We start from the raw sequence: 12,669 nt of genomic DNA on the forward strand, positions 1-12,669 counted from the left end.
AAAGAACATCCCTCTCTCCACTTTACTAATCCCCTGCATAACTTTGTATGTCTCAATCATGTTCCCCCTCAGGTGCCTCTTTTCAAGACTGAAGAGCCCCAAATGTTGTCGCCTTTCCTCCTGCTGCCCCTCAGTTGTGGGCACCCCTATGTACTGGATGGTGTCAGACCTGGTCTCACCAGGCTGCTTCCAAAGACTGAGAGGCCTCTGATGGGGGGGGGAGGGTCTGACAGTCTAGGTCTGAGAGGGCAGTGAACCGGAGACGGAGCCGAGAATCAGGATTTCCTTCCTTGGAATCTCTGGCATGAATGTTCATCAGGTGGACCTGGGCAAGTCCCCCACTCCGCTGGCTTTACTCTTCCCTATCAGCAACACAGGGGTGATAATCCTTTCCTACGGGGTTGTGAGGGCATCGAGACAAGGCATGTGAAGTCATCTGCCCAGTCAGAGAACATGATCCATATGTTGAGAATTACTGGATATTGGCAGAAGGGAGGCAAGAGAAGGACGGAAATTGGGGGGAACAGTTCTGTTCACCAATGACAACAGGGCTGCTTGCTGCTTTCTTTACCCAAAGGTTTTGAAAGTTGGGGGGCCCATATCCGTGGATCCAGAATTCGCGGATTCACTTATCCGGGGGGGGGATAAGCGGGGCCCCCATGGCCGCCCTCTCCAGAGGCTTCTAAGCCCAGGCCGAAGATGTCAGCAGTTCAAATAACATGACTTCCAGTTTCACGGAGAAACCGGGCATGATGTTTTTAATGCCTTATAAGGCATTGGGAGGCTCCGTGGGTCGCCGGACTGAGAGGAAAGTGGCATTTTGAGCCATGGACACAAGAGTCTGGGCAATTCTGCTGTAGTCCATATAAAACCCACTTCTCCAAGACAACCTGGCAGCCTGACCAACTTGTGGGAGGGGAAGTGGGGAGGGAATCACCTGCTTACCTGGATGTAAACCAGAGGAAGCTGCGGAGACAAAAAGGAAACAAGGGAAAAATCAGAGACAGCCACAATGAAGCAGGTCAGCAGCATGAAGGCAAATTGTCTGTGTGGGTCCCCTGAACATGCCCACAGGTGTGGGAGCTGCTTCCATAGGGTATGGTCCACACCACAGAAAAGCAGGTGCCCATAGTCCAGTCACATGGGCAAGGCCTCTCTCTCTCTCTCTCTCTCTCTCTCTCTCACACACACACACACACACACACACACACACACACACACACACAGACACACACACACACACACACATGCACTGAGAGAGAGAGTGAGCACATTTTTGTGGATGTCCTGACGATGCCTGGTGTAAGGGCTGGATTGAGTGGGGTCACCAAGGTGCAGTGTCACACAGGGGACAAGACAGGGGTACAGTGAGTCTGAAGACCTGCAGCCCAGCATGCCCTAAGCGGAGCTGCCGTGGAAGATCTCCCAGAAACTTCAGCTAGCACGGAAGGCGGCACCAGCCAACACTTCCCCCAATCAGCACCACTGGCTGGGTGCTGGTGACAGGCTTTAAAGCCTGAAATGGCTTAGGACAGGGCAGCTGAAGAACAACTCCCCCCCCCCGCCCCATGCGTTGGCTGCCCCCAAATTCAGCAGGGGGACCCCTTGCAGGTGCTGCCCCACCAGATGCCTGACTGGCAGTGACAACAAGGAAAGCTTCTCTGTGCGGGACTCCAGGGAAGTGTCTCTCTCTGCAGGGATTGTGGAGACGGCTGCATTTGGAAGAGGGACCGCTGCTCTATCTGCTCTACATCAGTCTGCAGTGAAGCACTTTATGGGCTGGTTTGGGGTGGTCAAGTGTGTTATGAGCTGCCTGGCAGGTCTCCTAATGGAGGGGAAGGGCTGAACGTACACATTGTAAGAAAGAAAGATATACGTATATTGAAGGAAGGAAGGAAGGAAGGAAGGAAGGAAGGAAGGAAGGAAGGAAGGAAGGAAGGAGCAAAACTGGCAAGTTCAGATCTCAAACCTCACGTAAAAGTACAGTAATTGCTGTTCACAAGACAAAGTCTTGTGGAGGTTGCTTCTTAACAGCTGCTCAGAGGGCAAAGTTTGATTCCTCCACAGGATTTTGATACAAGCCAGGACCAGCCCAGGAGGGGGCAGTGGGGAGGCCCCCCCCCCCGAGACTGCCGTGGCAAGAGGCCAAACTCACCTGCTCATTCAAGGGATGGAAATCTTCACTCAGAGAAACAATTCGAAACTGAACTGGGGACAGAAAAGGGAAGGAGTTAGGGTGGAGTCATGTCCCTGCTTCAGCCCTCAACCTTTGAGGAACTGCCAGGCAAAGGATATAAGAAGAGCCCTGCTGGATCAGGCCCAAGACCCATCCCCTGCATCTCACAGTGGCCCACCAGATGCCTCGAGAAGCACCCAAGACAACAGGGCATTTTGCCACCCCCTTGCACCTGGCACGACAGCCTACTTTTAAAACTCATAGGCAGTCATCATGACTTATAACCTGTGGTGGACTTTTCCCCCATCAACATCTCCAATCCCCTTTGAAAGACATCTAGGCCTTCAGGTGCCATCACCACATCCTGTGGCAAGGAGTTCCACAGATTAATTACATGAGAAGTTATTTATAAACTCCTAATAATATTCCTTTTTTTACTCATTAAGAATAATTATAAATTGATTAAGAAGCTCAAGGCAAACAGGACCAGGTCTTCAGCCTTGGGGAGAAGCAAGCTCTTCATAACATCACGGGTATCAAAGGTCCACACTGCATGAAAAGTAGCTATTCCGCCCCCCCCCCACCACCAGAGTCACCTGCCCGACTGACCTTTCTGCCCAGGTTTGTAGATGGGCTTGTCGGTCTGGACAAAGACCAGGCTGCGGAGGTTTTTGACCAGCACACTCTTCCGTTTCCAGAACTGCAGTGTCGGCCCCTTCACCAAAACAGTGAGGAGTGCCTCTGGGGGGCCACTCTGCTTGGGGATCTGGTGGAGGAGAAAAGAGGGGGGCAATGACCCTGGCACCTGGCCTGTCATGTGCAGCTGCCAGCTGGGGGTGGCCAAGACCTGCGATTCTGCTTTTATTTTAAAAACAACATGTGTCCCCACTGCCAAAAAACACAGTGGCAGAAGACCACAACCAGCAGCTCTGCCCCCCACCCCCCTCCACTTGAGGGAAGATTTTCTAAGTCCTGTTACCCTGCACATGCCTGATCTGATCTCAGAAGCTAAGCAGGATCCGGCCTGGTTAGTACTTGGATGGGAGACCGTCTGGGAATGCCAGGTGCTGTAGGCTTATATTCCATAGTCCTTCGAGACTGAAGGTTGCCAACCATTTCTAAGACCACTCTCAAAGCCCAATTCTATCCATTCCACACACACACACACACACACACACACACACACACACACACACACACACACACCAATGCAAGCACACCAAAAAGGCACTACAGGGCAGTAGTCTTGGAGGTCTCCTCTAGGTAAGGGAACAAATGTCCCTTTATCTAGGGGTGAACCAGGCATCATTAATATCTGGCTTTTATAGTCTTGTCCTTCTTAGGTGTTGCTGTTGCTCTGCAGACATAAATTATGTTTTATGGTTATTTTTAATGTTTGTTTTAAGGCGCAATCCTAACCAACTTTCCAGCCCTGACATAGCTGTGCCCATGTGGCGTGCACTGCATCCTGCGGTGGGGAGGTAGTCAAGGAGGCCCCCTCAAGCTAAGGACATGTTTACTGCCTTACCTTGGGGGCTGCATTGCAGCTAAGTCAGTGCTGGAAAGTCGGTTAGGACTGCGCCGTAAATGTCTTAAAGTTTTATGGATTTTTCGGGCAGAGTATGATTGTTTTAACTGTGTTTTTACTTTTTTGTACAGCACCTGCCCTTTTGTAAGCCGCCTTGAGTCCCTTGGGGAGAAAGGTAGGGTAAAATGCAGTAAATAAATACAAAATAAAAAAATAAAATAAAGGAAGCCTCCATGGTGTGGTGGGACTTAAGCCTGCCCCAGCAAAATTATTGGCACAAGTTCATGTTGACCTGGAAAGGTGGATCAAACCATGGGATTAGGATTCAGCTATTGCTACCAAACTCACTCACTTTGTGGACCCAATCCACCCTTTTCCTTCCCCGTCACCACCCCGTTTCACCCTCCCCCACCCCACTCCACCTTCCCTGTCACCTGCTAAGAGCCCATCAGATTGGGCTGTTAATCGTGTCTCCATCTTGGGATAAAAATCCCCCTTTAGCAATTGTGATAGTATGGCAGGGTCCTGGGGGGGGGTGCAAGGGGGGAAATGATGGTTTATTGAAAGGACTGTATTCATTATAAAGCTGGCAAATGTTTCTGAACATAAAAATAATATATTAAATCTTATTTGATTTAAACATTCAGTGACTAACAATCATAGATATGAAAACATGCACAGAAAAGATGGAAATGCCACGATGTCAGACACAAAATGATAAGTGTCACCACTGAGCACATGTTAAGGAAGAGGGCAGCTTGATGAACGGGCAGTGATGTCATCTTCTGGCCCCTGACCCAGCTCTACTGCCCAAATGTTTTGTTTGTTTTTTCCTTAAGTATCTCAGGCTGCAATCCTATCCACACTTACAAGGGAGCAAGCCCCACTGACTATAATGGGACTTACTGCTGAGTAGACATGCCTAGGATTGGGTTCTAACTCAGCAGTTTTCAACACTTTCCTTCTCACGACACACTGACCTCTATGGTCTTCTGCATGGTCTTTGCCTCTGGTGATGTCACTTCCAGCTTCTGGGAGACTCATCCAGGTTCCGTGGCTCTGCTTCTAAGGCAACTGCCTGTAGTAATGAATTGTCTGTCCATCTTCCTCTGCCAGTTGGGGAAGATGGACAGACAATTTGTTACTGCAGACATTTGCCCCGGAAACAAAGCTACAGAACCTGGAAGTGTTTTTAAGCTATTTTCAACTGCTGTGTCCCAAACTCTTGTCACACCCATTGGACCTTGCGTGAACCACAGCACACCAGTTGAAAATCACAGATATAACTTGTGGAGGAATTCTTGCATAAGCAAAGCTTGCACAGTGTACTCTGAACCTAATGACAGCCATAAGAACAAGTGCTTTTCATTTCTTCTTCAACAAAAATGCTGCAAATTGCATTGGGGGCCCTTTGGGCAGAAAAGCAGAGGGGAAATGAAACAGTCACAAACAACACAGCTGAGTTCCTTCTCTCGCAACCCCAAGTTGCCCCAACAAAGATCTAGCTGGCAACTCTGGCTGGGGTTCAAAAGGGAAGAGGCGTGCGAGGCACTCACCTGGAAGGAGACACACTTGAAGGCCTCCTTCTCGCTCACCACCTCTCTGGCCAGGCTCTCGTTTTGTGCTCCGTGTTCCAGGGTGATGCTCAGAGTGACAGACTCATTCAGGTGGCTCAGCTGGACACAGACCTTCTCGGGAGTCTCCGTGTGAATCAGAAAGGGCACCAGCACCAGGTACTGTCTGGGTAGGGGGGAAAGGGGCGCCAGTCAGAGGACGAGGGAGGGAGGGATGTTACTGTGTGAGCAATTTGGTGCCTGATTCAGTAGAGGGGGCTCTGTTGGTGTGAAACCCATTATGGAAAGCACACATTAAAACCAAAGAAGACCGGGTTTACTTTAGATCAAACACAGGTGTGTGCCCATCTCAGCCACATGCCCACCAATGGACAGCAGCTAGCTAGAAGTCATTCTGGAGTGGTCTTCCTGGCAGTGATGGATGTCTTTATGCACTTGCAAATCCCTGTTCCTAAGAGGGGAAAAAATTCCAGAAAGCAAAAATATTTAGGTGAGAAAAAGCATTTTCACACAGGAGACTTCTGTCTGTTGGGGATGTCTGGAACCAGCCCTGTGTGTCAGGTGGTGCTCCTGAATTCTCTCCTGCATTCACAGCATTTATAGGTGACATAAAAAGTGAGAGAGAAGGTAGAACGAGCTTCTCAGTTTCATTCTTAGAAAACAGCCAGAGACAAGCCTTTGACTTTGTACTGGGTCTAAGGAAAAGGAAGCTATGGACCCGAGTTACAAAGTCCAGCAAAAGAAACCACTATGAGGTTCAACTAGAGGAGGCCAAAATCTCTGTTTTGAGCTGGGAGAGCAGCTCCTAGACTCTGCAGTGGAAAGAACCACTGTCTGAGCCCCCGTTACAGACTGCAGTGTAATTCCAGAGCTGGATGGGGAAATGAGGGCAGCTCAGCAGGAAGCTTTTTACAAAGCTACCTGGATTGAGTTTTTGTTTCATGGTCAGGGGAATAGCTGTGAATGGACTGAGGCTCCCTATCTAAAGCCACCTGAGGGCCAAATCATACAGAGTCCTGGACATACAGAGTCCATACATACAGAGGAACGTGTGAAGGCTGTTCCCTCCCCCTAGTACTGTGTCATGGGGGGGACTGGCACAAAACTACTGCAGGGTGTAGGGGCATTTAGCTCTCAGCCACTGCTGTGGCGCCCACCGCAACCACACACACCAGTTCCTATCTCCTTTTTCAAAGCCTCCCTGCCCCCTATCTCTCCTTGGACTTGTACCAGCTGAAGTGCTGGCACAGGTCCAAGGAGACCCATTGTGGAGTGGGAGGCTTATGAAGGGGTTAAATCCCCTTTCCCCTCTGAAGCCTCCTGACTCCCCCCCCCCCCCCGCTGGATACACTGTGCCCGTTTTTGGTGGGGCTGCACCAGTGGGGGGGGGGGGATGAAAACTTGCCCCTGCCAAAAGTGCACCTGGTGGCTCAGGCAATTCCCTCCCTCTCAGCCTCAGTTCTCCCATCTGTGATATGGGGATAAGAATATTGACTTGCCTTACAGGGCTGTCGAAAGATTCAGCAGTACCTGTGGAGCACTTTGCACACTCACAAAGCAAGAAATAAGGCCTGACTCTTGATCACATGTAATGTGGCCTAGGCAACATCCTGTGGCACTGAATTCCATCCACTACATGCGTGTGGTGTCATTAACGCACCCTCTGCATGGAGAGACAAGTGACCAAGAACTGCATTCCAGGGGAAAGGACAGAACTGAATGCTGTGGGAGAAAGGAAAAGCCGGCCAGCCCTCCCTCCCAGTAAGCGGCTTACGGCTCCGGTGTGGTTGTTGCCAAGGTGTCCCCAGGGAGGAGGAAGAGGAGCAGGAGGAAGAGGCTGCACCCCCCAAGGAGTCGGTCCTTCCCCATGGCGTCCAGAGGGCAGCTGGCAGGCAGGCAGGCAGGCAGGCGAGGCAGAGGGGGTGCGGGCCAGAGCTGTTTGCCTCTTGCTGCCCTGAATGCACCAGCCTGCCAGCCCCTTTATACCAGCTCTCTGCAAACAGCCCCTGGGCACAGGAGTGGGCACCCGGCTGGGGGCTGGGAAGGCGCGGAGAGAGCCATGGTGTGCTCTGAGTCACAAAGAGCCCCCAGCGGGTCCCCTGGCAAACAGAGGAGGACGAGTTTGCCGAAGCTGCTTGCGCAAGGCTGTGACCTGCATTTGAACTACTCAGGCTGCAGTCAGCTGTCCCCATCGGCCAGCCAGGATCTGGCAGAGCTGCTGCATTGAGCGCTTCCGCCAGGCAAGGAGTCTTCCTTCCCCTCTTTCTGCAGCGACGTCCCTTCACTTGGCCTCCCACCAGATGATCAGGCACAGACCTTGTGCCAAGGGCTCCCCTGGGCCCAAGCAGTGCCCCCTTTTCTGTTCCACTGCCCGAACAGCCCCTCCTGACTGAGGAATTAAGTCAGACAGAGGTTAAAAGAGAAGATGTTTCAGACCTCATTGATAAATTAAAGATCAATAAGTCACCGGGCCCTGATGGCATACACCCAAGAGTTATTAAGGAATTGAAGAATGAAGTTCTTTCACCCTCAGGTGGGCCTGCCTTCATCCTGACCCCCACTTGGGGGTTTTCCAGCCCATCTGTTTGAAATGCGAAGGCATTTTGAGGGCCACTCCAAGGGATTGTACAGGCCAGCTTTGCAACGAGGGAACCTGCCTTCCGGGACATGGAGAACACATCCCTAGATGCTTCTCCTGGAAACAGAAGCCTCCTCACCTTGCCCTGCCCCCAAGGAACGAACCACAACCTTGATAGCTTCTTCTTCCTCCCTGAATCTAGGGAAGTGGCGCTGTGCAACAGCACAGGGTTTGCAAAGCCCTGTGGCGCTTGCGTGCTGAGTACACTTCTGTACTGCAGCGAGTCATGGACTCTTCGGTCACAACAGGAGAGGAAACTGAACGCATCCGACGCATCCTCGGCATCACCTGGCAGGACAAAGTTCCAAACAACACAGTCCTGGAACGAGCTGGAATCCCTAGCATGTATGCACTGCTGAAACAGAGACGCCTGCGTTGGCTCGGTCATGTCGTGAGAATGGATGATGGCCGGATCCCAAAGGATCTCCTCTATGGAGAACTCGTGCAAGGAAAGCGCCCTACAGGTAGACCACAGCTGCGATACAAGGACATCTGCAAGAGGGATCTGAAGGCCTTAGGAGTGGACCTCAACAGGTGGGAAACCCTGGCCTCTGAGCGGCCCGCTTGGAAGCAGGCTGTGCAGCATGGCCTTTCCCAGTTTGAAGAGACACTTGGCCAACAGACTGAGGAAAAGAAGGAAGGCCCATAGCCAGGGAGACAGACCAGGGACAGACCACACTTGCTCCCAGTGTGGAAGGGATTGTCACTCCCAAATCGGCCTTTTCAGCCACACTAGACGCTGTTCCAGAACCACCATCCAGAGCGCAATACCATAGTCTTCCGAGGCTGAAGGTTGCCAACATAAAGTGGCACATTACAGGTCAGGGTCCATTTGCTCTCAGACCTCCAACCCATGTGGCTGGTTCCTTGCCAAGGCTTTCTCCCCAGGACTGTCCCCAAATTATCCAGCTGGGATCAGGCCCCTACGTGGGGCACAGTCTCCCCATTTTCAAAAGCGGAAGAGGCAGGGTCGGCTTTAAGCCAATTGGACTAATTGTTACAAAGTCTTCCATGCGCGTGACTCATGAGTCGCAGTCGCCCCAAATCATGCATTTTCGCAAGTTGTGTTCGAGTCACTGACTCAAGTTCCCAATGCTGCTTCCAAGCTATGAGAACCCACAGCAGTGATTTTCAACCTTTTTCCATCTCATGGCACACTGACAAGGTGCAAAAATTGCCAAGGCACACCATCAGTATTTTGACCATCAACAAGGCACAACCTTCTGCTGGTATGGGGCTCAAATTCCCCAATGGCCATACTTATGAATGACCCTCCCCAAACTGCTGTGGCACACCCGAGGAGCACCCGCGGCACACCAGCGTGCCACGGCACATTGGTTGAAAATGGCTGACCTAGAGAGTAGTCGTACATAGTTTATATTTTCAGCCACAGTTATCAACTTATTGTCAATTAGCTTGTTCTTGTTAATTTTATCTGAACTATTGAAGAAGTCAACAGCCTCTACAATCATGCAATAGCTCGAGGCCCACACTTGGCCTTGGTCACCATCATGCTGTGTCCATCTGCCAGCCCACTTGGCAAGTTTTTGCTCTGTATGCTTTTAGCAATAAAGCGTCTTTTTCAACATGACTCTGGGCTAAACATATTTTCTTCCTCTGAATCCCAAAGAACCTCCAAGCCACAGTTGGTACCTGGAACAGCAGGTTTTACAGAAAACAATTTCCAGCAGCTCATGATTCATTTTAGCAAGGCCTGCTGAGATTTTTGGACTGACAGTCAGCCTTAAGAAAACACAGGTCATGATTCGGGATGTGGACTTACCTTCCTGCATTACAATCTCTGAACATGAACTGGAGGTTGTCCATGACTTTGTGTACCTTGGCTCAACAATCTCCGACACTCTTTCTCTCGATACCGAGCTAAACAAACGCACCGGTAAAGCAGCTACCACTTTTTCCAGACTCACAAAGAGAGTCTGGTCCAACAAGAAGCTGACGGAACATACCAAGATCCAGGTCTACAGAGCTTGCGTCCTGAGTACACGAACATAAGAACAGCCCCACTGGATCAGGCCATAGCCCCATCTAGTCCAGCTTCCTGTATCTCACAGCGGCCCACCAAATGCCCCAGGGAGCACACCAGATAACAAGAGACCTCATCCTGGTGCCCTCCCTTGCATTTGGCATTCTGACATAGCCCATTTCCAAAATCAGGAGGTTGCGCATACACAACATGGCTTGTACCCCGTAATGGATTTTTCCTCCAGAAACTTGTCCAATCCCCTTTTAAAGGCGTCCAGGCCAGATGCCGTCACCACATCCTGTGGCAAGGAGTTCCACAGATCAACCACACACTGAGTAAAGAAATATTTTCTCTTGTCTGTTCTAACTCTCCCAACACTCAATTTGAGTGGATGTCCCCTGGTTCTGCTGTTATGTTAGGATCTCTCTATCCACTTCATCCTTCCCCTGCATAATTTTGTATGTCTCAATCATGTCCCCCCTCAAGCGTCTCTTTTCTAGGCTGAAGAGGCCCAAACACCGCAGCCTTTCCTCATAAGGAAGGTGCCCCAGCCCCGTAATCATCTTAGTTGATCTCTTTTGCACCTTTTCCATTTCCACTATGTCTTTTTTGAGATGCGGCGACCAGAACTGGACACAATACTCCAGGTGTGGCCTTACCATTGATTTGTACAACGGCATTATAATACTAGCCGTTTTGTTCTCAATACCCTTCCTAATGATCCCAAGCATAGAACTGGCCTTCTTCACTGACGCCGCACATTGGGTCGACACTTTCATTGACCTGTCCACCACCACCCCAAGAACTCTCTCCTGATCTGTCACAGACAGCTCAGAACCCATCAGCCTATATCTAAAGTTTTGATTTTTTGCCCCAGTGTACATGACCTTACACTTACTGACATTGAAGCGCATCTGCCATTTTGTTGCCCATTCTGTCAGTTTGGAGAGATCCTTCTGGAGCTCCTCACAATCACTTCTGGTCTTCAGCACTCGGAAAAGTTTGGTGTTGGCTGCAAACTTTGTAACCTCACTGCTCAACCCTGTTTCCAGGTCATTTATGAAGAGGTTGAAAAGCACCGGTCCCAGGACAGGTCCTTGGGGCATACTGCTTTTCACTTCTCTCCATTGTGAAAATTGCCCATTGACACCCACTCTCTGTTTCCTGGCCTCCAACCAGTTCTCAATCCATGAGAGGACCTGTCCTCTAATTCCCTGACTGTGGAGTTTTTTCAGTAGCCTTTGGTGAGGGACCATGTCAAATGCCTTCTGAAAGTCCAGATATATAATGTCCACGGGTTCTCCCACATCCACTTGCCCGCATCCACTTCAAAGAATTCTAAAATGTTCGTGAGGCAAGACTTACCCTTACAGAAGCCATGCTGACTCTCCCTCAGCAAGGCCTGTTCATCTATCTGTTTTGAGATCCTATCTTTGATGAGTACTTCTGTACTGCAGCGAGTCATGAACTCTTCGCTCACAACAAGAGAGGAAACTGAATGCTTTCCACATGCGCTGCCTCCAACACATCCTCGGCATCACCTGGCAGGACAAAGTTCCAAACAACACAGTCCTGGAACGTGCTGGAATCCCTAGCATGTATTCACTGCTGAAACAGAGACGCCTGCGTTGGCTTGGTCATGTCGTGAGAATGGGCGATGGCCGGATCCCAAAGGATCTCCTCTATGGAGAACTTGTGCAGGAAAGCGCCTTACAGGTAGACCACAGCTGCAATACAAGGACATCTGCAAGAGGGATCTGAAGGCCTTAGGAGTGGACCTCAACAAGTGGGAAACCCTGGCCTCTGAGCGGCCCGCTTGGAGGCAGGCTGTGCAGCATGGCCTTTCCCAGTTTGAAGAGACACTTGGCCAACAGACTGAGGAAAAGAAGGAAGGCCCATAGCCAGGGAGACAGACCAGGGACAGACTGCACTTGCTCCCGGTGTGGAAGGGATTGTCACTCCCGAATCGGCCTTTTCAGCCGCACTAGACGCTGTTCCAGAACCACCAATCAGAGCGCGATACCAGAGTCTTTTGAGACTGAAGGTTGCCAACAAACAACATAAAGTGTATCATGGTATTCTTTACCATTCAATGCACAATTCCATGCAGAATGCAATGAAACAAACTGCATTGAAATGTCTCTATTCTAACAAAAGTTATAGCCAAAAACTCAGTGGGGTCGGGATGATGGGAGATCACCATGCCCACTGCCATTCGGAGCGTGATACCAGAGTCTTCCGAGACTGAAGGTTGCCAACTAACAACTAACAGAAAAGATCATTTGTTCCCCCCTCCTCCCAAAAAATCAATATTGGTGTGGGGCACCTCCCTTAAGAGGAAAGGCTATGGTGTTTGGGGCTCTGCAGTCTTAAAAAAAGGTGCCTGAGGGGTGACGTGATTGAGACGTACAAATTATGCAGGGGATGGACAGAGTGGAAAGAGGGATGCTCTTTTCCCTCTCACACAATACCGGAACCAGGGACATCCGCTAAAATTGAGTGTTGGGAGAGTTAGGGCAGACAAAAGAAAATATTTCTTCACTCAGCGTGTGGTTGGTCTGTGGAACTCCTTGCCACAGCATGTGGTGATGGCATCTGGCCTGGATGCCTTTAAGAGGGGAGTGGACAAGTTACTGGAGGAAAAATCCATTATGGGTTACAAGCCATGATGTGTATGTGCAACCTCCTGATTTTGGAAGTGGGCTATGCCAGAATGCCAGGGAGGGCACCAGGATGAGGTCTCTTGTTATCAGGTGTGCTCCCTGGGGC

The 12,669-nt window shown here is 50.4% G+C and overlaps 1 protein-coding gene across 1 annotated transcript in view; it reads right to left on the bottom strand.

Moving 5' to 3' along the window:
• The window catches only part of LOC136639192 (alpha-2-macroglobulin-like), a 40,382-nt gene extending 33,235 nt beyond the window's left edge, over positions 1-7,147 (bottom strand). Inside the window, exons 1-5 of the mRNA XM_066613197.1 lie at positions 7,053-7,147; positions 5,261-5,444; positions 2,786-2,942; positions 2,156-2,208; positions 946-966 (exon numbers count right to left, since the gene is read on the bottom strand). Coding sequence (XP_066469294.1) covers positions 946-966; positions 2,156-2,208; positions 2,786-2,942; positions 5,261-5,444; positions 7,053-7,147 — 510 coding nt within the window. The remainder of the gene's footprint in view (positions 1-945; positions 967-2,155; positions 2,209-2,785; positions 2,943-5,260; positions 5,445-7,052) is intronic.
• Positions 7,148-12,669: the final 5,522 nt, after the last annotated feature.

Source organism: Tiliqua scincoides, chromosome 2 (assembly GCF_035046505.1).
Source record: "Tiliqua scincoides isolate rTilSci1 chromosome 2, rTilSci1.hap2, whole genome shotgun sequence".
NCBI classification, from domain to species: Eukaryota; Metazoa; Chordata; class Lepidosauria; order Squamata; family Scincidae; genus Tiliqua; species Tiliqua scincoides.